The 23110-nt window shown below is 38.3% G+C and overlaps 1 protein-coding gene across 1 annotated transcript; it reads left to right on the top strand.

Moving 5' to 3' along the window:
• Window positions 1–6023: 6023 nt before the first annotated feature.
• On the top strand, window positions 6024–19059 carry TACR3 (tachykinin receptor 3; the record flags this gene model as incomplete). Its single annotated transcript, XM_009077164.1, has 3 exons — window positions 6024–6499; window positions 16942–17130; window positions 18909–19059. Coding segments are annotated over exons 1-3 (816 nt in total), but the record flags the coding sequence as incomplete, so codon positions are not given.
• Window positions 19060–23110: the final 4051 nt, after the last annotated feature.

Here is a 23110-nt window from a genome sequence, read left to right as displayed (position 1 = left end):
TGCAAGATAATATCTCCTATTATTAAAAAAAACTAGTCAAGAAGCTTACTTGTTTTGCTCTTCAGGTAACAGTGAAACACAAATGTGTCACTGATGCTCTATAAATAACGTGGGTAAAGCTACCAGAAAAATCTTATTGCCTGGTTTTACTCAGCACTGAGTTACTGTTATTCCATTCACACCTCTTCAACTTCCTCAAGACCTTAATATATGCATTTTATTATGTATGAATATGTATGTACACTTTATTATATGTAATATATGTATATAACTGAATAAGTAGCTCCAGGAGACAGAAAAATCACCAATAAAATCCCCCTTAATTTGTATGTTTGTAAGGAAACAAATTGCTGGAAAGGGCCCTGTAGGAAACAGAGGAAATTGTTTTGCCAGTAGGTGTCTTTTTGATTGACTTCAGTGGATTTAAAAACAGGCCCACAGGATTTTCAGGTGGCAACAGCAGCTGACCATGAGCTTCAAGACTGTAAGTTCAGGACCTGTAAGATCTAATAGAACACATTCTTTTCATCTCTGATTTATGCAACCTTATAATTCTGTTGTTAAATGTAACTTTAAAAAAAAAACCCCAACTTATTAAAGCAATTTAAAAGAACAGAATAATATGGGGAAACACGTATGTGTGCATGCATAAAAGTCAGTTGCTAGTCCATCTCACCTATGACATTAAGATAGGCACTTGAGCAGTTGGAGAAAGATGAAAAGGCAGATGTGCCTGGACTTACAATTGCAAATAAATTGTCTCCCACTGAAGAAAATAAAGAATGTACAGAAATTAAGAAAAGAAAAATCAATGCAACCTTCATAGTAATTTGTGTCAGGGACTGCCACAAAGAATGTAAAGAGGAAAGCAATAATAGCAGGAAAGAAGACTAATCACAATAGTGCAAGAAAATGTTTATTATATCATGGCCCATTGCACTCTGCCTTTACCACCTCCCCAGATGCATTACTGTCAGGTAGAAGTATCATTTGAATTAATCCACTTAATTTTGTATTAAAAAATCGCTAGTGTCACACTTTGTATAATGTATTTTCCTCTCAAAGCCCTAGCTGACCGGGAAAGCAAATTAATAAGAATTATCATTCACAGAACTGTCCCCTACAAATTACATTTTGGCACAGGGACCTTGCTGTACCAGCTACTCAGCCCCTTCACTCACATCCTATATGCAGCAGCTGAAAACCAGAGGACTAAGCTATGCTGATGACAACAGAACAACATATATTTTGCCTCTCAGAAGGATCAGAAGATCAAACTCTCAGTGGTTGAAGAAACCTTGCTGGTTCTTTCTTCATCAAAGAAGTATAAAATTTTTCTCATATGAAATCATTAGTGAATATTATCTATAATTCAGAAAAGTCTTCGTTTCTATTTGGTGTTAGTTAATTTCTCATAACTCATCTCTACACACGCTGAGTGTTACTTTATTATAAAAATAATTTCAGTAAGTTGCACCTCAGCATCATACTCCAGAAAAAAAACTTATCCCTAATCAGTTCTTTGACTCTGATTGTTCCCACCATTCTGGCACCCCTCTAGCCATGATGAAGAGCCACATACAATATTTCTGGTTTTGGTCTACCCCTGCAACATCCTTACTCCATGCTTGTGAGGTGGCTAAATATCCTACTTAGTCATTTCAGTTGGTGCCAGGAAGAAGACTTTTGCATTCATAAAAAAGCAATCAGAAACCAAGTTCAAAATGAGTTTTCCAGCTGTGTTTTAAGCTACACAAATAAAAGCAAACTGCTCAAAATCCAGGTAGGCAGACATTGTCATGACAGCAGCACAATGCAAACACATAACCATGATAAATAGGACAGTGTCAAGCATCCTTAAATTGCAAAAATTCTACTGCCATAGCTAAACTTTTTCATGACTGACTGATGAACAGAGCTATCAAAGCTGAAGGATAAAAAAGCTGCTGCAGAGGGATCGTTTCTTCCAGCTGGGCACTGGAAGGAGGAGGCAGGGAATTAGGTCATTAGGCTAAGCCTAATCAAGCAAGAAAATCCAAAACATAAAGCAAATTTAGCAATACCCTCAGTGCAATATACAAAAGAAAGGAAAGAAGACAGGTCTTGTGAAACATCTTAATGATGCAGTTAGCACTTATGCTAAATAGATATGCTGTGCAGGCTTCTATTTTACAAAAAATCCCCACTTGTGCAATACTGCTGATATTATTTCTCTCTTTCCCATAGCACACAAATAAATTTAGTGGAAGAGTGATTTCAGAAAAATTACACTTCAAGTACACCAGAAGACCTATAGAAGATTAAATAATAATCTCATAAATAGCAAAGAATAGTATAATTTCTAAATCTACCTTCCAGTCAAGATGCTAAGTCAAGAGTTTAACTTCCACTCTGGGCTCAGTAGGAGAGGTTTTGCTGGAACTGTGAAAAAAGAGCTTCAAACTATATAACACAAAAGAAGAACTACAGACAATCACAGCTACTTTTCCGATCACACTTTGGATATTTCTTTCACATTTGTAAGTGGGAATGGGGAGCTGCTAATAGTGGTAAATTTAACCACAGTTGACTAGGAGCACAAAGTAGTGATCAGTGGAAAAGCCAAAGAGAACAGCAAGTAGCAGATGACCAGAAAGAAGTCACTCTAAAATTGAGTAGTCTTACAGAGAGGAAAGCTAAACATTTCCACTGCAAACATGCACAAGCTGGAACGCCCAAAAGTTACCATAAGAAATCATGTACCTGTAACAGTTGTAGAAGAAAATGCCAGAATAGTGCCTCTACAACTACCTTGTATTTCTACAAGAGTCTGAGAAAAAACACAGTCTCTTGTACTGCTCCTTTTCCAGAAGTTTCACACCAGTCAGGCAGATTTTGCTATTCAGAAATTATTCATACAGATGTTTGCACCAAAGTTGCTGTGGAACATATTTGAGATATTGAATGCTGACCAATCTTCAATGAGTACATGGATAATCAGTACAAATTTTGATGGAGAAGCACAGTTGATCTCACTATCCATGTGAATTTCCTCTACAGACGTGAGCCAATCAATTAGTGACTGCCTAACCTCTTTCCTTATTTAGTTAAATAAAATGCTAGCAACACAGGTGCTAAAGAACAGGTCAGCCTATTTTTTTTTTTTGCTGTAGCCTTCTGAATGTAGGAGGATCTGGTTTTGCTCCAACTGATTATACCAGACTGTTCCTCTATGGTTTCATAAAAGCCAGAGCACAGAGAACTTATTCGAGTAAGTTTTTACAGCCATCTCCAGAAGGAGTTGTAAATATTCCCCATGGGAGTTTGATCCAGTTGCTCAACATTTGCCTTGTGCTGTTCAGTGTTTCACTTCTCAAAACAAAACAGCCTCAGATATTCAGCCACCTCTTCTGCCAAATTCAGATACCTGCTGCAACACAGCCAATACCATCCAGCTTACTGACAAGTGACTAGCAAATCTAGGTTGTCCTTTATGCTAATGGTAGCCCACAGTTTTTCTTCTCTCGTGCTGGGGAGAGAGGATGGGGAAGAGCTCAGTGTGTAAGAACTTCCCTACAAGAGTTTCTTCAGGGAAGACAATCGATACTTTCATTTCTACACTGCAAATCTGACTTCTGTTCACATACTGTGCTTTCAAACTGAAAATCTAGCCCCTAGCTTGTAGCATTGATGCAGAACTACTGCATATTGCACATTTTTCAGGGGAGCTCACCAAGACAGAATTTAAACATATGACCAGAACATGACTCCATGAACTATACAGAGCAAGTAGTTCAAACACGTCCTTTATATTCCTATACAGGAGAAGTTACTGCAGGTGCTCTATAGTACACTGCTCCTAAATGCTAGCACTCTGCTGCATGCTTGGCAGTACAGCATGCAAGAGTTAAGGACCATCTGTCTCTGCTGAAATTGAGGAAAATAAATCATTGAGCTGAGTTTGGGAGAGCTGGGTGAAAGCAACAGAAGCATGTGGGACACAAGGACTTGGGCAGCTGGTGTTGGAAAATTAAAACCACATCAGCTTAGTAAAAGGATACAGTCTGGAGTTGCTAGTTTGAACATAAAGGTAGAAAGGGATAGGGCACAGGTCTGGATTTCTGCTTTCTGGCTTACAGCCATATGAAAATCTTGAGTGAAGCTGCTAGAGTCAAGAGCTGAGTGTCCAAGTCTTTGCTACAGCTGCTCAGTCCAGTGTTCCTCACTCATGCAAACACCACTTGAATTCTTTCAACACTCAAACTCAGAGATTTTTCTACTGTTCCCTTCTTCATGCTCATCTCCAGGGAGAGGATGAAAGATGAGGCAGGTGGAAGATTTGGGACTCAAAATGGAACTGTTGGATTAACTCCATTGCCTTTCCTGTGACAAGGAATTGCAGTACATGGGTGAGTTCTAGACATGCTATAGCAACAGGTGGTTTTCAGCAGAGCTTCTAAGCCTGAAGTAGGCTGCTACTTAGCATTGGATCAGCTGGAAGGTAGTGAAAATCATATAGGAGCAGCCATGATTTCAGTCATTCAAATTAAAACTCCAGTGAAGACCAGACAATTAAAGTCCAGACACTACTTCCACTGGGTACATACAGCAGGGAGGAAGTGTTACACAGGAGTATTTGACTTTTGCTTGGAGCTTTTGTTTAAAAAATGTGTAGAATGTGTCATTGCTGATAGGGGTATTGAATAGTTCCCACTGCTGTGATACAACTGAAATTTCTGCTGATGGCAAGTAGTAGTTCTGCATTGTTGAAGCATGGAACAGATTGGCACTAAAACACATTTTTTTCCCTAGAGATTGCAGGTTATTGAATAATAAAGGTTTCTTAGTTGAAATCCATTGCAATCAACCCTTGAACAAAGCACACATTCCCAAAGCCAGCTGCTGTTAACATATTAAAAAGAAAACTGATTTTGGATGTGAAAGCATTAGGTGTTCAAGTCCCTTATTTAGCCTTTTCTACCAGTACAGAAATCACTGCATATAAAAATATTTTTTACTCAAAATAATAATAGCACTAAGTGTGGAATAAATGTAAATCAGTAAAAAGAATTAAATTTTTTTTTTCAAAGACACAAAGAAAAGAAAACAAAACTAATGTCTTGCAATAATTAAGGACATCTACGTTTAGGGCTGCATAGTTTTTCAGCGAAAAACAATGTCTGCTGAACATGCAAAGGGCTTTATAAATGTTTCTTGATACCAATAACATATTACAGATTGAAAAGTTAAATTAGAGAGCAGCAGGATGTATTTATTTATCTGAAAGAGGTCACTATTCCAAATCTGTAGGTAACAGAATGATTTAAAGGAAAGCATCTACTAAAAAGACAGGAGCAAAAAAGCAGCTCTGAATTCATCTGGAATAAATTCATCTGGAAAGAGCTTTCATAAAATAGCAGTCACAGTCCTGGGATTTTCAACTAAGCCAGCTGATGAGCCCTGGAAAGACAGGGCAAAAGGACTATGTAAAAAAGGAAGCACAATAATGAAATTTAAAGAAAGGCAATATAAAACAAATCTCTCAACATAAACAAGATGAGAATTCATTTTCCCTGTGATGCTCTCCACAGTTCCTGCAAGTGCCTGCTGCTGGCAGTGAATGAAATCAAGGGGGAGGGAGAGCACGGAGAAAGAGGTGTTAGCTTACCAGCCGATGGAGCTTATCGCTCCACTCCCTTTGTGACGCTGGGAACTCTCAAGCCTATAAAATGTGCCTTGGCTCCCAGTCCCCTTCTCCTTCAGAAAATCAAAAGCAAGAGGTGGCTGTACAGAAGAGAAATAGGATGCTGTTCTACCCAGAGATAGCTCTCCTGATTTGGCTGGTACAGCATTTCTAACAGTTTGACAGCATAGCCAAAGCTTTTTTTTTCTGACAGATCCCTCCTCCCCAGTACCTGCTGTGCTGCCTTATTTCCCCTTTTCTTCCTTCCATCTTCTTATCTGTTTGTGGGAATTTTGAAGTGTTGGGAGAGGGAGGTGGGAGAGGCACATCGATGCTGTAAGAGAGGAGAGGAATATCCAAGATGACTTCTGCCCCCACAACCAACTGGAACATGAGCATGAGCAGCAGGTGGAATGTGAGCCTTGCTGCAGCAGGCGATCCCTGGGGACAGGTGGTGGGAGCACCAGCTGGAAATGCTTCTGCCCCTGTAGCATCCTCAACAGGCAATTTCTCCAATCAGTTTGTACAACCCTCTTGGCGCATTGCCCTGTGGTCTCTGGCTTATGGTGGTGTGGTGGCCGTGGCCGTGTTTGGAAATCTCATTGTCATCTGGATTATCCTGGCTCACAAGCGCATGAGGACAGTGACAAATTACTTCCTGGTGAACTTGGCCTTCTCTGATGCTTCCATGGCTGCTTTCAATACTCTCATCAACTTCATCTATGCACTGCACAGCGAGTGGTACTTTGGAGAGGCTTACTGCCGCTTCCACAACTTCTTCCCAATCACAGCTGTCTTCGCCAGCATCTACTCCATGACAGCGATAGCTGTGGACAGGTGAGAAAAGAGAAGATAAGTTTAGGGGTGAGAGACTGAGATCAGATTCTCTACTGAAAAAGACAGAGATAACAATCATTGTGATGAGAGGCAGAGACCTGGATAGTCCATCAATTGTATTCCTCTGTTTTTATTTAAGATCTCTCCCTAACACGGTTTTTCTCCCTGTCTTTGTTCTTTCTTCTTCAGCCTTTCATTGGTTTTACTCTCCTGCTTTCTTTTACAACAAACATTTCCTCTCTGTTTGACTTCAGCTGCTCTCTGTGCTCCATCTTTCAACACTTTTCAACACAGCCATTGCTCAGGGTTTTGCTTCCTCACCTGTGAAAACAGTATCTGTCCCTCAGTCAATGTCATCTAATTCATTCTGATAAGGAGTTGTAGAAATTGTGTGTAAAGGGAGAGGATTTCAAATTTCCCTCCTCTCTATTTCTGCAGCTGGCAGAGGCATTTGCCTCCTGTTCAGAAATCACTTCAGACTCTGTTTTTAATAGCTCTCTCACTGACAGCTCTGCACTGCTTTGTTCCTCCTGATTTTAACTAATGGGGCTATTTGCATTGCCATCTGTGCATATCCAGAGAACAGGGTTTCAAAGTGCTCGATTTTTTTCTGATTTCTTCAGCTAAACAAGGCTTTGTGACTGTCAAAGAAAACAGGACAGGGAAAAACTTTACCTTTACTCTTGACAATAATGGAATAGAACAGCTGCAGTCTCCATAGAGTAAAGGGGAGATGTTGTCAGATTTCCAATCCAGATGCTTTGATGGACCATCTTTCTCATAAGGTGCTGTGAGTCTCCCCTGGGAAATGTTTCTTTCCTTATTATTGTTTTCATATTTACAGTGCTGGAGAAAGAACTTAGTGAATTCTCTTTTAGAAAAACAGATCAATTTGTACTCCAGATCTTTTATTCCTTTTAGCAATGCACTGAAATTAGTCACAAAAAACTCCTTTCTACATAATCTTTTCTGAATTGACTTGGCAGAATTGCAGCATTTCCAAGTGATGGTAGTTAAGATTTTATAAGGTTCAATCCACTTTCTGAAATGTTATTTCTCATTTCCAGGTGCAAATATTGGGAAACATGTGTTGTACCTATTGTCTGTGTTTGTGGACGAGTTCATAATAATGCTTTTCCCTTTGCCCTACTAATCCCAAATTTTCGGTGGCATTTTCAGCCAGATGCATTTTGTTCTATAAAGCTAGAAATGAAAAAGAAAATGAGATTCTTAGCAACTCTTCTACCTCTCTGCTCTGGGGATGGGTGAAGACACAAGCAAATCAGTACACTTTCCTCCCACCAGTGATGTATCTTCTTTCCAAATGTTACTTCCCATTAATAATGAAGGAGGTGATGCCAGTGATACTACCTGTAATCAGACAAACATTTCTTCCATTGTCTGTTTGGGTTTAGCTTAAGATTCTCATCTAGCTTGAGGTTTCCAGAAAGATAAAAGGGCTTTAGTTGATGCTGAGTATTCAACAGTTACTGCTGCAGCTGATCAGGTCATTAGTCAAACAGTTACTATGATGCTCTGAGTAAGGGGTTTTTTTTACATTTTCCACAGACACAGAGTACTTACTACCTTGAAATTTCCTAAATATATGCTAGGAAACTGGGAACAAAGTTGAATACAGTTCCTTAGGAATCCAAACAGGGCATTTTCAGAGTGAGTGAAAATAGCTCTGCTCCACACTGACTGAAGTGCTATGGTCAGGTAGAAGTATAGTGGAAATGTTTTCTTTGGTTTAGCAATGTGAGATGCTGGTGCTTAGAAGTGAGTCAATAACTACTCTTACTCATTCTGATATATTTCTTGTCTGAAAATATCCTGAAGAAATCACAGTTTGCACCCCATCACATCCTTCAAGTTCACCTGCCTCCAAAGGCAAATGGAAATCTTCCCAGTGAACAATGCCACAGCTGTGCTTAGGAGAGCTCTCTGTGGTACCACAAACCATGATGTAAAACAAATAAGAGCTATTCCCTACTCACACTGATATTCCTTTTCCTTTTATACCAAATCACACCTGATGCTTTCAGTACCTTTAACCATATCCTGGGTACTTCTGCAAAAGAATTCTGCAGAGTCAAGAGGAAAACTAGGGGTCAAAGTGAATCCCAAGGAATATCCTTGGATGTACAGACTGCTCTACTCCAGGGCACAGATCTGCTGGGTGGACATTTGTTAAAACTTTGATTCCCATTTGCCTTCTGTAAAAGTTCAGTCAGTACTTCAGACAGAACACTCTGCTTTACCCCAGGACACCCTGGTAAACTCATCCTTACACATTCATTTAATTTAAAAATTTAACACAAAAAAAGCTACAAATTAGGATAAAGCTACTGAGGGAACTGAAATGATGGAATCAGATGATTTTCCAGTTGAAATTGTTACAATCCCAAAATACTGAAAGGTCATGGTTTGCCACTCACTAAAGGGTATGTTGTGATATGCTCCGCTCATTGTTTTAGAAGATCCAAATGGTCACGGAGTATGAATGAGTCACTGTGGATGTAGACATCACTGAGCAGAGGTCACAGGCAGTAAGTGTTTCCTTTCTGTCATTCTGTCTCACATTTGTCCACTGAGATGACTGGACTGACACAGAGCTCTGGGGAGTAGGCAGTTCCTGCAGTGGGGTGTGCTGCATCTGCAGCTGAGGATGAAAATACCCAAGACTGCTGTATGACCACCTAGTCATTGAACACAGACTCAAATTTATGTGGGTTTCTTCACACTTCTGACCACCCACTCCTGGGGGTTTTGGCTTTATTTTCTCTGGCACCTTCTTCTTTTCCTACAGGTTGTTTGCAGTCTACTGCAGAGATGCCACAGGTATCTTTAAGCAAGTCAGGGCAGGCATCAGGAGCAGCACAGATATTGCACTGTACTGCTTCAGAGGCATTCATTCCTCTGCTCTTCTGTGACTCATGCTGTACAGTTCCACAGTTACATTGCTTCCTGTGCAATAGCTCCTTTAGCTGCCTTATGGGGATAAACTTCTAAAACAGCCCAAGATAAACTGAATAGGGGATAGTTCTGGAGCCACTTGTGACTGACCAGTGCATGATCCTAAAGGGTCTATCCACGATCCTAAATTCCATCTGTGACCACTGACTGCAGTATACAGTTCTTAGAGACATTAAAGACAGTAACTCAGGCAGAATTTAAGCCATGTGGCCCTGGCCACTGAATGCCTGACCTGACCTTCCTATGAGTTCTTAGCAAGCAAAGGAGTTAGTTCAGGTACCTCTTGTCCTCAGTACTGGAGAGAAAGAATTGAATAGGAGGGCATTAGTGGTTCAAATATCAAGAGCTGAAATACAAAGGACTCTCTATCACTTGAGGGGCTAAAATTACTTTCTGGGTTTGACAATTCCCATTGTTTCTTTCTTTCTTAGAAAAGAAGTGAAATAGTTTCCACAGAACATCCTGATGTATTGGCTACAGGATTCAGCCTGTAAGAGACCTAGGAAAAATAATCCTTTTCCTGCAGTGATCCAAATTCATAATGATCAGGCAAAAAGACAGCATCTCTTTTGGGGTTTTGTGTCAAAATTCAGGTTGGAGTTACATTATTGATAACACACTGAGACAGCCTGGGAAAAAAAATAACAATTACATTATTGATAACACACTGAGACAGTCTGGGAAAAAAAAATACAGGCATAACAGCTACTTTTTTCCTTTTTGTTTTGCATTGAGTGACTATTCTATTTAACAAGCTGCTTTCAAAAGGTGCTGTGAAAAATATGAGGTTGACATACCAGTATCTTGGGGAGTACAAGATGCATTTACAACAGTGACTAGCCCCCAGGCTTCTTGTTCCAGGCCAGAAACATCTGATGAGTCTGAACCATATGTTCAAATGAGATGTTCATTTTAGACCCTTAAATACATTTTCTTAGTGCTCTTATTTATAATTTAATGCAAACTATTAAAATCTGTAACTGTCATTTACTATTAATATAGCCTGGGGTTCTTTTAAAAGTTAACCAAGGGTTGGGGTTTTTTTGGGGGGGAGGAGAGAGGGGTTGGTTTGTTTTCTTTAATATTATTACTTAAATGCATGTTTTTCTGACTGAGCTAACAACCAGGAGAGAATGTTATATCATTCACATACTTGCATTTACCTACAATAAAATATTTCAAAATAACTGCAGAAACAAGAAGGAAGCCATTCAGTTGACAGTGGCAGAAATGTAGGCAATAACAGAGTGAGTTGCAGTCTGTGCAGATGGAGCTTCTTGGTACAGACTTTGCATTGATATTGATTCTTGATAATCCAGGCAGATCATATTTAAAGAAAAGGAGAAACAGAAGTACTTTTGTCAGGGGAAGTCAGTTACTCCATCATTTTATGAGACAGACCAAAGAAAAGTCTTGTCCCTTGTGTTTCTAGCACAACAGCCATTCACCAAGAACAGCACATGTGCTTCTGGGTAAATCAAGGCCAGGTCATCACCCTGTGATATTACACACTGATCTCTCAAACAAATGTGTTTACTTTTTACTCTTTCTTTATGCTGTTAGCTTTAAAGTGATCACTGCACAGCAGATCCTTCAGGCCACCAAACCCAGTCTTACTCAACAGCCAGTGGCAGTCCTACAAAAATGCATGTAGTCACTCTTCCTGCAGAAAAAGTCAATCTACATAAATGAATACAAACCACTGCCATAAGAAAAGAAGGAGCCTTGCACTAATAGGTGGCAGATAGAGATTAAAGAACACAAAAGTTAAAGCTTTGGTTTTTATCATGCAAAAAATGCCTCTTCAATCTCACAGTTCATTCCATCCTCTTCAGTCTACTGTACCTACCTTATCAAGACCTTTCATAGGATTTCCCCCAGCAATATTTTAAAGACAGGCAGGGAATCATAGCAATTTCCCTACCTAAGTTTCTTAATGACCAGTTGATTCTAAATATAAAGTCTCAAAATTAGCTTTTCTCTTGAGGGAATAACAGCATCTGTGCATTCACACTTGCACTCTGCTGTCTACTGTTGACAAGCCACTTACATTCAAACATTGTGATTTTCTCTCAGTGTATTCCTTTGTCAAGTCCCAATTTCCTATAACAGTCTGGGACTGAATTGATTACATTTTCCCCCATTTGAGTTTATAAACAAATTTTAAACAGGTGAAGCAAATGTCTTAGGATGATTAAAGGCATCCAACTGTGTCTCCACATGGGCATTTGTAGAATCCAATTCTGAACATCATTTTGCTTTAATAACACCTTGTGTATTTTTGCCACAATTTTCTAAATGATGTGGTAAAGATGAAAGATTTTCCTGACTGTATTAGTCAGTGCATTCTGTTTTACAAAAAGTTAAATTAGGTTTCTTTTTTTTAATCTTTTCTACTGTTGGGACCATAATACACAAACTATGGAAGCTTTTATAGTATGTACCAACTATTTGTCTCATGTAATTTGCAGACTGTTACAGAGCTACATGAGTATGCTGTCATTATAACCACACATCTTAAAGAGTTTGTCAATGTTATTCAAAAGAGGACTGTCTCTATTAGTGATTGAGAGAAAATGGATTTGCTTGATTTGATGAACCCAAGAAACAAGTACCAAACTTGCAAAGACTAATACAAGCCAAAGCTGGAAGTAAAGCAATGTCAGTGGGATATTGTATGATCACAGCAAACAAAATTACGTGCTAACGAGTCTAGTGATGAAACTAAAGTCCTACATAAAGATGCTTTAAAGTCATACATAGAAGAAGATGGAGCAGATATTGAACAATCCACATTCTTGGAAGTGTTGGCTTGAGTCTCTACCTGCACATATTTTCATCCCTAGTTTTCTAAATGTACATGTTCCATCATGTTCCATGCAGTGATAGGACAAGGAATAACAGGTTCAAATTGAAGGAAGGGAAGTTTAGGTCAGATATTAGGAAAATGTTTATTTCCTGTGAGGGTGGTGAGATACTGGAACAGGTTGCCCAGGGAGGTAGTGGATGTCCCAACCCTGGCAGTGTTCAAGGTCAGGCTGGATGAGGCCTTGAACCACCTGATCTAGTGGGGAGATGTCCTTGCCCATGGCAGGGGGGGATTGGGACTAGATGATCTATAATGTCCATTCCAATCCCTAAACTCTATGATTCTATGATTCTATGATCTTACAATTATCTTCCAAGTATAAGTTTTAATGTTGGGTGGGTTATTATTTCTGCTTGTCGTGATAAATGAACATAATGAGTTAATTCCTTTCAGAAATGTATATTTTGCATTCAGCATCTCTGCTTTATTGTGTGGAACAAGCTATTTGTGGCATTATCAGCAGCTCCCACTGGAGTGAGAAAGGATTACAAATCCAATACTTAAACCAAACAATCTCAGTGGGAGGTCAGAGCCCTTTATTCAGCAGGGGGTCCCACTGCTCCAGCCTGGTGACAGACTGAGCAGTAGCTGCCCAAAGACTGCAAAGCAAAATGGCACAGCACCCCACTGAAAAAATGTTTGTGTGGCCACAGAGTGCTTTTCAGTGGTGTAACAAGGCTTTGGTTGCTTGTAGCATTAGAGATCCTTCTTCAGCCCAAATGCCTACCATGTTTTACTGTCCTTAGAGATGAGCTGTGGAGAAGTCCAAGGTTGTGTATAGATATCACAGAACCTGATGGACCTATGAGGGCCTCTGCACTTCTCACTGACTTTAGAAAGACTGCATAAGTTCAGACCACTTGAAAGAACAGTGGAGAAACAGAACATTCATTAAGACAGATGACATCATAGCATCACAGAAGTCCTGCTGTCCCCCTTGCATGCAGTTTATGGTTGGCTGATCACAGAGACAGTAACTCTTTGGGAGTTCTCCCCCATACTCCTGCAGAGACAGAAGGGCTTGCCATCACAGAGCCCCACTGTCAAAATGTTCTGCTTACACACCAGTTCTACTCATCCTGAAATCTCTGGTACACTAGGGCTGATTTTTGTCATAGGTCTTTTGCCTTTACATCACCCCAGTTTCCTTTCTTACTCTCTCCTCTCTCAACACAATCTCTATATGCTATTATTCTACAATTCTCCTTTCTTAGCTTTTCCTCCTGTTAGTTTCTCATTTTTTCTCATTCACTTCTAGTCCTAATTTTTCATTCAGCAAACTCTTCCCCAGTCTCAGTTCTTTTGCTTTTGCTCTAGATCCTGTAACTCATTATTCTCCTTTTCATTCCTGGCCTACTCACACACTCCTCTTTTTTCTACACCGTGTTCAGCACCATTCAGTACACAATTCAAGCAGCATGTCTGCTCTTCCCCATTGTAACTGGCACTTTGCCATCCATAATACATGTAAGGATATCAAACTGAGCAAAAAAATTGAGCCCTAATGATAGAGCTACCCCATGAAACATGACAGACAGTTGTCAGCTGTAGGTAATTGTAACATATAGGGGCAATGTGCTGCATCATACATACATATTATCCCATACTTAGCCTCCTCACCTACTGATTTTCTGAGAAATACCTAAGCATGAAACCTCTAGCCTGTGCTAGCTTTCAATCCTGACAGAAACACCCAAGTTGAATGCACAGAGATCAAAGGCAACAGTCAACTGAAAAATTAGCTACTGCTCCTTCAGGAGCTAAAGAGATAGCCTTTAGCCTTGAGAGAGAGAGAGAAAAATAACTTACCACTCTTAGATAATAGCAAGATAACGTTTCCAGCAAGCAAAATTATAGGCATGAGTGTCTGTGTCTCCTTTGCAAATGACAGCTAACAGTGCAGGAAGGACTCATTTCTTTGGGAGGATTCTTTTGGCTACACAGATTAGCAACCAGAGTAAGTTCAGCTATGGATGTGGTTTTTAACCTCCAACTGAGAGTCACTCGCATTTCCTACTATCTTTAGTTGTGGCAATGATGTTTTTTTTCTAAAAAGAATGCTACTAAACTTCTATGACAAATCTGAATGAATGTAACAATTGCAGTTATAAAGCAATATCTCACTATGTTAATTAAGGACTTTTGTTTCTAAGAAAAGCCACTTTGAGAACAAGTTAGATACCTCATTGTAGTTACTTGGTGTACTGGCAAAGTAGAATAACTTAGATTTGTTATCAAAGGCTCTATAATAGAAAGTTGCTCAGCTAAATCTATCCTGCACAAAGGCATTACTGAGGGAATGGTCAAGATTCTTCAACTTCCTTCCCATCGTGCTTGTTGGAATGACTGTCTGCTACATTTTTTGTAATCTATCTTGTACAAAATCTAGGCTGTTGGCTTATCACTCAAATTTGAACAACAAAGATAAATAGCTTGCTTTTCATCTGATCCTTGTCCTTTGGCTTACCTTATTCAGACAGACAATAGTTAAAATCTCCATCAGTACAGCTGTATGAGTCATTTCACACAAACAATCCACGTATTTAAAATGCAGACACCAGACAAGGAGATAAAACAACCGAATTTTATCTTAGGCAAAAAGAATTACTGCTGGTATCTATTGGGAATAAGAATAATATAAGAATAATGCGAATGTAATAGAGATCTAACAAAAGCACATAAAATAATGGCAATGCACAATCTGAAAAAAAACTTGTAATTTGAAGGAATAATTCCAGCCTAGAAGGAAATGCCTTAAGAGTCCCAAAGGATGTGAAAATGATGATTTGTTTATGGCTTATCACCTACTACAGATAAAGGTCATCAAGTATTTGGACAGTATCTGGCAGTTCACACAAAAGCCAGATCAGTTTTAAAGACAAAATTCATTACTACAAACTGAAATTCATTACCAAGTTGTACTTACTTTTTGGAGGAGAAGGGACCTAGGCTGTGGAGGGCAACAGTCTAACTGATGTATATTTTCATGAGATCAGCTGCTCCCTCAGGACAAGACAACCTGAACTCAAATAAAATTATTATTTCATAGTTAGTATGTAATACCAAAAGCACCAGTTTAGCTGAAAAAAAAACCCCAACAAAAAGCATGTAATGGAGACAGGAACTAATTACCCTGTGGGGAAAAAAATATCTAAGTGTAATAAAAAGAATAAAAAAGGAATAAGCTTGAAATTTTAGACATGGAAATTGATGATTCAGAACTGAAGCTGGTTAAGATCACTCTCTGTTTCTGACAGCATTTAGAGGTTTTAAGATGTTAGTGCAGTTATCATGTCTTCTAGAGGATAAGTACACTCTGATAGCAGGTGTTGGATTTATCACATATTTGATGGTTAACTATAAACAGAGTTATCTTTGCTAAAACAAACATCTGTTCTGTAACTGTCCATCTCTCAAGTATAACATTTCCCAAAAGTAGGAATACCTTACATGAAATTTGTGTGCCAAAGCAGGTAAATATGGATGGAGAAGATTCTTGCATAAATTCTGTCAGAATCATTATCTCATGAATATTATTGTTATTGTCTTGTGGCTAATGTCTGTATCTAAAAATCTTGGGCAAGTCTGCCAAGAATCTAAGTGTGTACAGTAACAATTAGGATATGTCACACTTTCCTTCATTTGAAATGAGTGTTAGTCTTTTAGTTGCAGCAAAAAGTTGCAGCCCAAAAAAGGACTGATACAAAATTTCTGCCTCCCTTATTCTTTGCATCCATGACAGAGATCAAAAGACAGAAAGCAAGACTCCTTTTTCTTTTAGTCTCTTAATGCCTTATTGTTGCTCTTTTTTCCCCGAACTTTTACATTTTACTTACTTAAACTTTCTAATGATTTTTTGGCATACTTTTACATTTTACTTACTTAAACTTTTTAATGATTTTTTTTTGCATGTTCTTCTAAAGTTACTAACATATATGGATTACCAATACAATTCTAGGGCAGCAAGAAGAACGCTATCCTACCTGGTAACACAGGAACTGAGAAGGCAAATGAGATGTTTTCATGCTTTATGCAACTATTTCTGTTGGTGCTTTTACTACTTCTACACTGGCTCCTCTCTCAGTCTCTGTATGAACCAGTTGCTCTGGGGGCTCTTTGGCAGACAATCTGAAGTCAATCTATCTCTACTGAAATAAATGCATGAGGACTTACCAGGTTCCTGTAGCTTTTGGACAGATGACTAATAATCCTGACAGTTTGGCTGTTCATTTTCTAAGGAGAGATACCCCCTGTATTACCTAGCAGAGTAACAGAGGATCCAGCTGTATTGTTGCTTTTCAATCAGGCTGTACAATAACAGGATTGACTAACACTTTGCAGAATAGTTAGTCTACTGATATACATATGGTTAACTGGGTGTCCCACGGCTACAAAATAATATTCAATGAAATTTATTCTCCTTCCAGTACTGCCTTCATTGTAGCTGAATCACTCAAAGAGCAGAATGCCATCAGAACTCCAGGAAGAGAAATATCTCTGATTTTATCATTCTCTTTTGTCCTAAGCTATGGCTGATCCTAGATACATACAAATCTCTGAAGATTTCTTACACACAGGTTTTTGCTTTCTTTTACAGATACATGGCCATTATTGATCCCTTGAAACCTAGGCTCTCTGCAACTGCTACCAAGGTGGTCATTGGGAGCATATGGATTTTGGCTTTCCTCTTGGCCTTTCCCCAGTGCCTATACTCCATAACCAAGGTGATGCCTGGGAGAACTCTTTGCTATGTAGCATGGCCAGGTGGTCCAAAACAGCATTTTACGTAAGCTTTTGTTCTTTTAAACTTGTGCATTGTGGTCTTTACACTTGCAGTGGTGTTGTCAAAAAGCTGTAGTGTCATGCAGATACTCTACATGCAGATTAACTAACAGCATAGATCACTGAAAAATTACTCTACATGCAGATTAACTAACAGCATTGATCACTGAGAAATGTAAAGCCAGTTTTCTAAGCTAGGAAGATAGAGCATTGTAAGTGAGAAGTGGAACACATTTATTCTCTTTCACTTCTACGAGTGTTTTCCATCCCATCATTTCTTCGATGATGTAGGTGTAGATGACTACATCTGTACAGGTAGAGATGGTTAGAAATGGGAACAGAACATGCAATTCAAAGCAAGCATCCTTTTTATCATAACCAGGAAAACAAGTATTTCTGTTCTCTCCTTGGAATCATTTAGGTTGGAAAAGACCCCTAAGATCATCAAGTCCAACCACTAACCTTACACTATCAAGTCTGCCACTAGGCCATGTCCCTGAGTGCCACATCTACACATCTTTTAAATACATCTGGGGATGGTGAATCGACCATTCCTTTGGTCAGCCTGTTCCAATGCTTAACACTTTCCATGGAGAAAACTTTCCTAATATCCAATCTAAACCTCCCCTGGCACAACCTCAGGCCATTTCTTCTCTAGTTACTAGGGAGAAGAGACCACCATCCACTTTGCTACAAACTGCTTCTGGTCATTGTAAAGAATCAGAAAGCCCAAACCAGATTTTTTTCTCTAGATCTTTTCATGAGAGGGCTGGATTTTCCCACTTCACTCTGTTACATTATCACAATTACTTATGTTAGATAGGAGGACAAAAATGTCTAACCTATAACTGGTTGCAATTTCTGAAAATGTGTAAAACAGTCAATTAAATTTAATATACCCTGTTTGTCCCTCTGGCAGAATTAGGAATAATAGATGGCTACCTAGCCATCTGTCCTTTCATGTCTTCATTGGCATTTAAGATGAACATTGTGTTCAAGGCTGAAAGCCTGTGTAACCATCTAGAATCAAATTTGACCTTTTGCTCTATTTGAGGCAGGGGAAAAAGAACCTGGTCACATGTAATTTTTAGCACTTTAGGAGCCATACACAGATATGTCTCTTTAGGGCAGTAAGGTCACTCTCAGTGACAGCTGGGGATTCTTCACCGATCATTCACTGGGATTTTATCTGAAGTTGGCATTTAACCAGGAACTAACAGGAGGCAAAAGAAATTACCTCTGTTTTCCCAGTGCTTACATCAGTAGGGAGGACTATATTGCAGATAGGTTACAGATCTGTGTTGCCTATGTGCAACAGGTCTGCCATACGAAGTGTGTGAAGGGTAACAGTACTTATCAGGATCTTTGTATAAATATAGCATTAAAATACTTATTTTCCTTTTCCATTTATGGCCCAGACTAGAGCTTCAAATGCCTAGCTTGCCCTCAGGATGCTTGGCTGTGCACTGATTAAATCAACACAGCTAGTTATGGATAAACATATTTTATTCTGCAGTCAGTAGTCATGATATTTATAGAGTCTTTCTTAATATATGCTAGTTCATGTTCAGCATTAGACACCCCATCAAGCACTTGCATTAAAATGTAAATAAAGTTGCAGTGCAATTCAAGACTTTCAAAAAGACAATGAGAACACCAGGGACTATCCAGTCAATATAAAACATGCTTTATGCTAGAGCAGCACTCTTGACTTCTAGCAGCCCATTCCATTGGTATAGATTCTCTGAAAGCACTTGTCACATTAATATTTTTTCATTGCAGGTATCATGTCATTGTGATTGTGCTGGTCTACTGCTTTCCATTGCTTGTCATGGCCATCACTTACTCCATGGTGGGAATTACCCTCTGGGGAGGAGAGATACCAGGCGACACATCCAACAAATATCATGAGCAGCTCAAAGCTAAGAGAAAGGTACTGTTCTGTTAAATCTCACTGAGTCCTGATAAAAACATCTGCAATTGTGTTGCAAAGTATCACATGTTTTTTTCCTTCAGAGACACCAAGTCACCTGAAATAGCACTAAAGAGATATATGCTTCAATACAAAATTTGATTGAGTTTGACAAGTTGTCTTTTATGTTCACTAGCTGTTCTTTCTGTACCTTTGCTGTTTGTCATTAAATTAAAGTATCATTTGGATTTTACATTCTTACTCCACATGTAGTAGCATATACTGTGTCTGTTATGCGGAAAATAAGAAAAAATATTGAGCCTTCACAGAGCTAATATACCACATTTTGAACAATAGACTAGCAAACCATCAGCTCCTCTTAGGTCAGATTATCATCCTATTGAAATGAAACTGAATCTTGCTGTAATTGCATCTTTGAGATGAGCCCTGATCAACATGTTTATAATGAATGATTTCGATTTTTAAATTAATAACTTTTTGTGAGACTACAAACTCATTTTCCCAGTTATTTTCTTTCAAGCTTTTTCTCTCTAAGTATTGCCTTGTATAACTACACTGTGGATTGCTTATGAACTGAGTATTTGACTATCTCCAGTTCAGTTTTCATAACGTTGCAGTGCCATGAAGGTTTCTTTCTTATAACATTATTTTTCTTGACATAACTTTTCTTATTTAATAAAGCAACCCTTCTGCATTTTATTTCTGACTTTTATTTTCATACTAAATTGCATTTAACCTTTCCGATTTGGAGAAATTGTATCCAAACATGGAGTTCTAACTCACAATAATGAGCACATTTTCAGTTGCTCAGTTTGCTTCCTGATACTGGGAATATGTTTGGATAATGGTATCTGCCACTGTGCTGTAGCAATAGCAGAGTGGGGCATTCTAGGTCCTGAGACAACAGATCTTCTGCAAAATCTGGAGAACATTGAAAGTTTCCATTTCATTCTGGACACTGCCAGGAATATGAAAGTGGTTTTTCCCCACCATACTGCACAGAAAAAGTTGTTATGGCAGAGGATATATGAAAGGAAAGATTAGGATCATTTTCTCTTTCATACATCTTCAGACTCGTAAGAGACAAGCACAAAGATGTCAGAAGTTTCAGTCATCAGAATGGTAGACATGCCTAGACAGCTTTATGATATGACATGCAATGCCTCCCATGAAACCAAAAGTGTTATTTATTTTTGCTTTTACATAGTTTTTAAAGAGGGGAAAAATGCTAACCTCTCTTAAGGAACCAGAATGCAGTTTGACCTATATTATCACTACTATTGCCTTGTAACAATTCAAATATTATTTGGAATGCAAACAGAGAGAATAATGTGAAAAATACTCCTGGAAATCTAATCAGTATGCTTTGCATGTTTGTCCCAAAGTAAAATGATTGGACTAATTTCCAGAAATTCTGAAAGCATTTCAAAGGATTAGCATTTCACTCTCTAACATTACCTAAAAAGTCCAACTTCACCATTACAGTCTTCACCATGCATATTGACACTTACCCAAAGGTGTATTTTCAAAGTTAGGAAATTACCTTTCCTACAGACCATAAGCATAAAAAAAATTTACTAGTCAATTAACTGTGCTATCACCAATTCTGCCCTTTCAGCCAGTAAAAAAACAGGAAGCAAATACTCAGTGGGTGGTGATTCTGATTGTAAAGACATGGAATCACTTTCTGTAACTGACACAATTTACAAGTGTGGAAAGAAAATTATTAAAAGCTAACTTGGAGAACCAGAGATCCCAGAACTTCATCACCTACTGTCATAATGACTAAGCATGACATCTTTTGTCATAAAAACTAAAGGTCTCTGAAGAGAAAAGCTGGCTTTTACTATAAGATATGAAGGGCCAATTAAATCCCTTGAATATCTTAAAACCAGCACCTTTTCAGAATTCTAAATATGTGCAAGAGACAAGGAGTATTATCTTTAATTATTTTTTTTTGGAATGCATATCTCCAAAACATGCGACAAGGGAATTAAATTATGTGCAGATATATTGTAACTGCATCAGTGACTTTATTGGTAGAGCTCCATGACAGCACTTTAGCTACACTGCTGTGCTCTGTGGCAGGATTTATAGAATAACTGGTATTTGGAAAGATGAATCATAATTGGTCATTCATGGAGAGGAACTAACAAACTGGAATCAAAATAAAGCCATCACTCAGCCTCCATTTGATAACAGAGCTAATGCTTTGTCTTTTTTTAGTCAAAGAAATCATCTGGTTTTCTTGCTATTTAGGATGCAGATATCTAGACATATGGAAAATATGTGCATTTACAAAATAGCTGACTATTGTTTCATATCATGCAATGATACAGTGCAAAAGGTGCTTGATTAGAGCTGTTTGAAATGGTATTTCATATTAAGAAGGCAATGAACAGTTCGTGTAAGACCTTTCAAAGAAATTAGGTTTGCCAAGAAAAGATATGAAGATAGAGTTGTTAGTAGTTCAATAGGTAGTTTCACCACTGCATATATGTGATAGTGCAATACACTCTGAATCCTTCCAAAAGTGACATTAAAGAACAAAGGATTCAAAGAATTTCACAGTACACAATGCAGGTTGGGCAACACAAAGCCATGTCTAGTATCTTTAAGGGTCAAGGAAGAAAGGTTTAGAAATTCAGGACTGTGTGAGACTACTACCACCACCTTTCTTTTTTTTTTTTTGACAGACAGCTCAAATGTCTCGGGGACTGACCCACTTAAATTTGCCTGACACCATTTTTTTTAACTTCTGAACATTCACTACCTGTGGGCACTTTGCAGCCATTACCCCTTCTTCTTAAAGCTCCTGGCATGAGACTGACTGATGTTCAGCTGAACATCATTTACTCTCCTGCAATTCCCATTTTCACAGGATGGAACTATAGCCTCAATGCTGTCATACATAAAACGTTTATATAGGTGTCTCATAATGTTACTACCAGATTTACTAGGCCAAAATGTTCTTTATATCCATTGCAAATACTTGAGACTTGCTCTCAGATGATGTCTCCATACCCTGGTTTTGCTATCTAACCTGTCCCAATCCCTCTTTAAACTTCACTTAACCCATAAGTGGCAATAAACATGTACTGCTAGTAAAATCAGTTACTGATGTCTATATCAAAAGATGCAGTTCTGATACAACTGTCTTCTGAAAAAAATAACTTTTCTCTCAATAGACGATGCCATTGCCTTGCCACAATAGGAAGAATACAGAAAAACAGAAAATGTTCTCCTTAACTTTTGTATTTTCTTTACAGTTCCCTTTCCCTCTGTTAACTTTATGATAATATTTGGTATTTTCATATATTTCATATCATGCATCTTTTTCAGCAGTTTTCATTCCTCCATACTTGTGCTTCTGCCTATATTCTTTGCTTCTCCTAACACAGCTTGAGGTTATCATCTCAACTTTTTACAGCAATGAAGATTGATTAAAAGCCACATTTTTCCAATATAAAAGTTGTTTTTCAAATTTGCATGTTAATATACATTTTACACTACATTGCACAAAAGGCATGTTAATATACATTTTACACTACATCACACAAAATAAGAAAAGCACTAGTTAGAAATAAGGACATTTCTTGCTGGTATTTAATGGTAGCTGACTAGGCCAGGATGAAAAAAAGTGGCACTAAAAAGAAAAGCAAGAGAGTCATAGAATTATCTTCAGAATTCCAATCTCCAATAACTTACAAGTTATATTCCATTATCAAAATGGCATAAGGGAGACAAGGCTTAATATAATAGAAAGTCAATTTAACTTGATTATTCTAAATTTCATTAAAAACACCAGCTACAATCAACTACTCCTCACAGCTTTGTACTGCTTCAAGGGATTGCCAAATCTTCACAACTGACACACTTGTCTCTACTGAATCATGACCTGTAAATGTTTTTTCAAAGTCAGACAGTAATAACCATAGAATTTTTTGGCCTTTGTTCAGGTAACAATCTACCAAGTCTGAATTGTCAAAATATTAACTTCTCCATGCTAGGTATGCAGTGAGAACCAAATACTGGAACACACTGTATGCAG

Source organism: Acanthisitta chloris, unplaced genomic scaffold (genome assembly GCF_000695815.1).
Source record: "Acanthisitta chloris isolate BGI_N310 unplaced genomic scaffold, ASM69581v1 scaffold18150, whole genome shotgun sequence".
NCBI lineage: Eukaryota > Metazoa > Chordata > Aves > Passeriformes > Acanthisittidae > Acanthisitta > Acanthisitta chloris.
The sequence above is the reverse complement of the archived record's forward strand: the minus strand, read 5'-3'. Positions and strand labels throughout refer to the sequence as shown.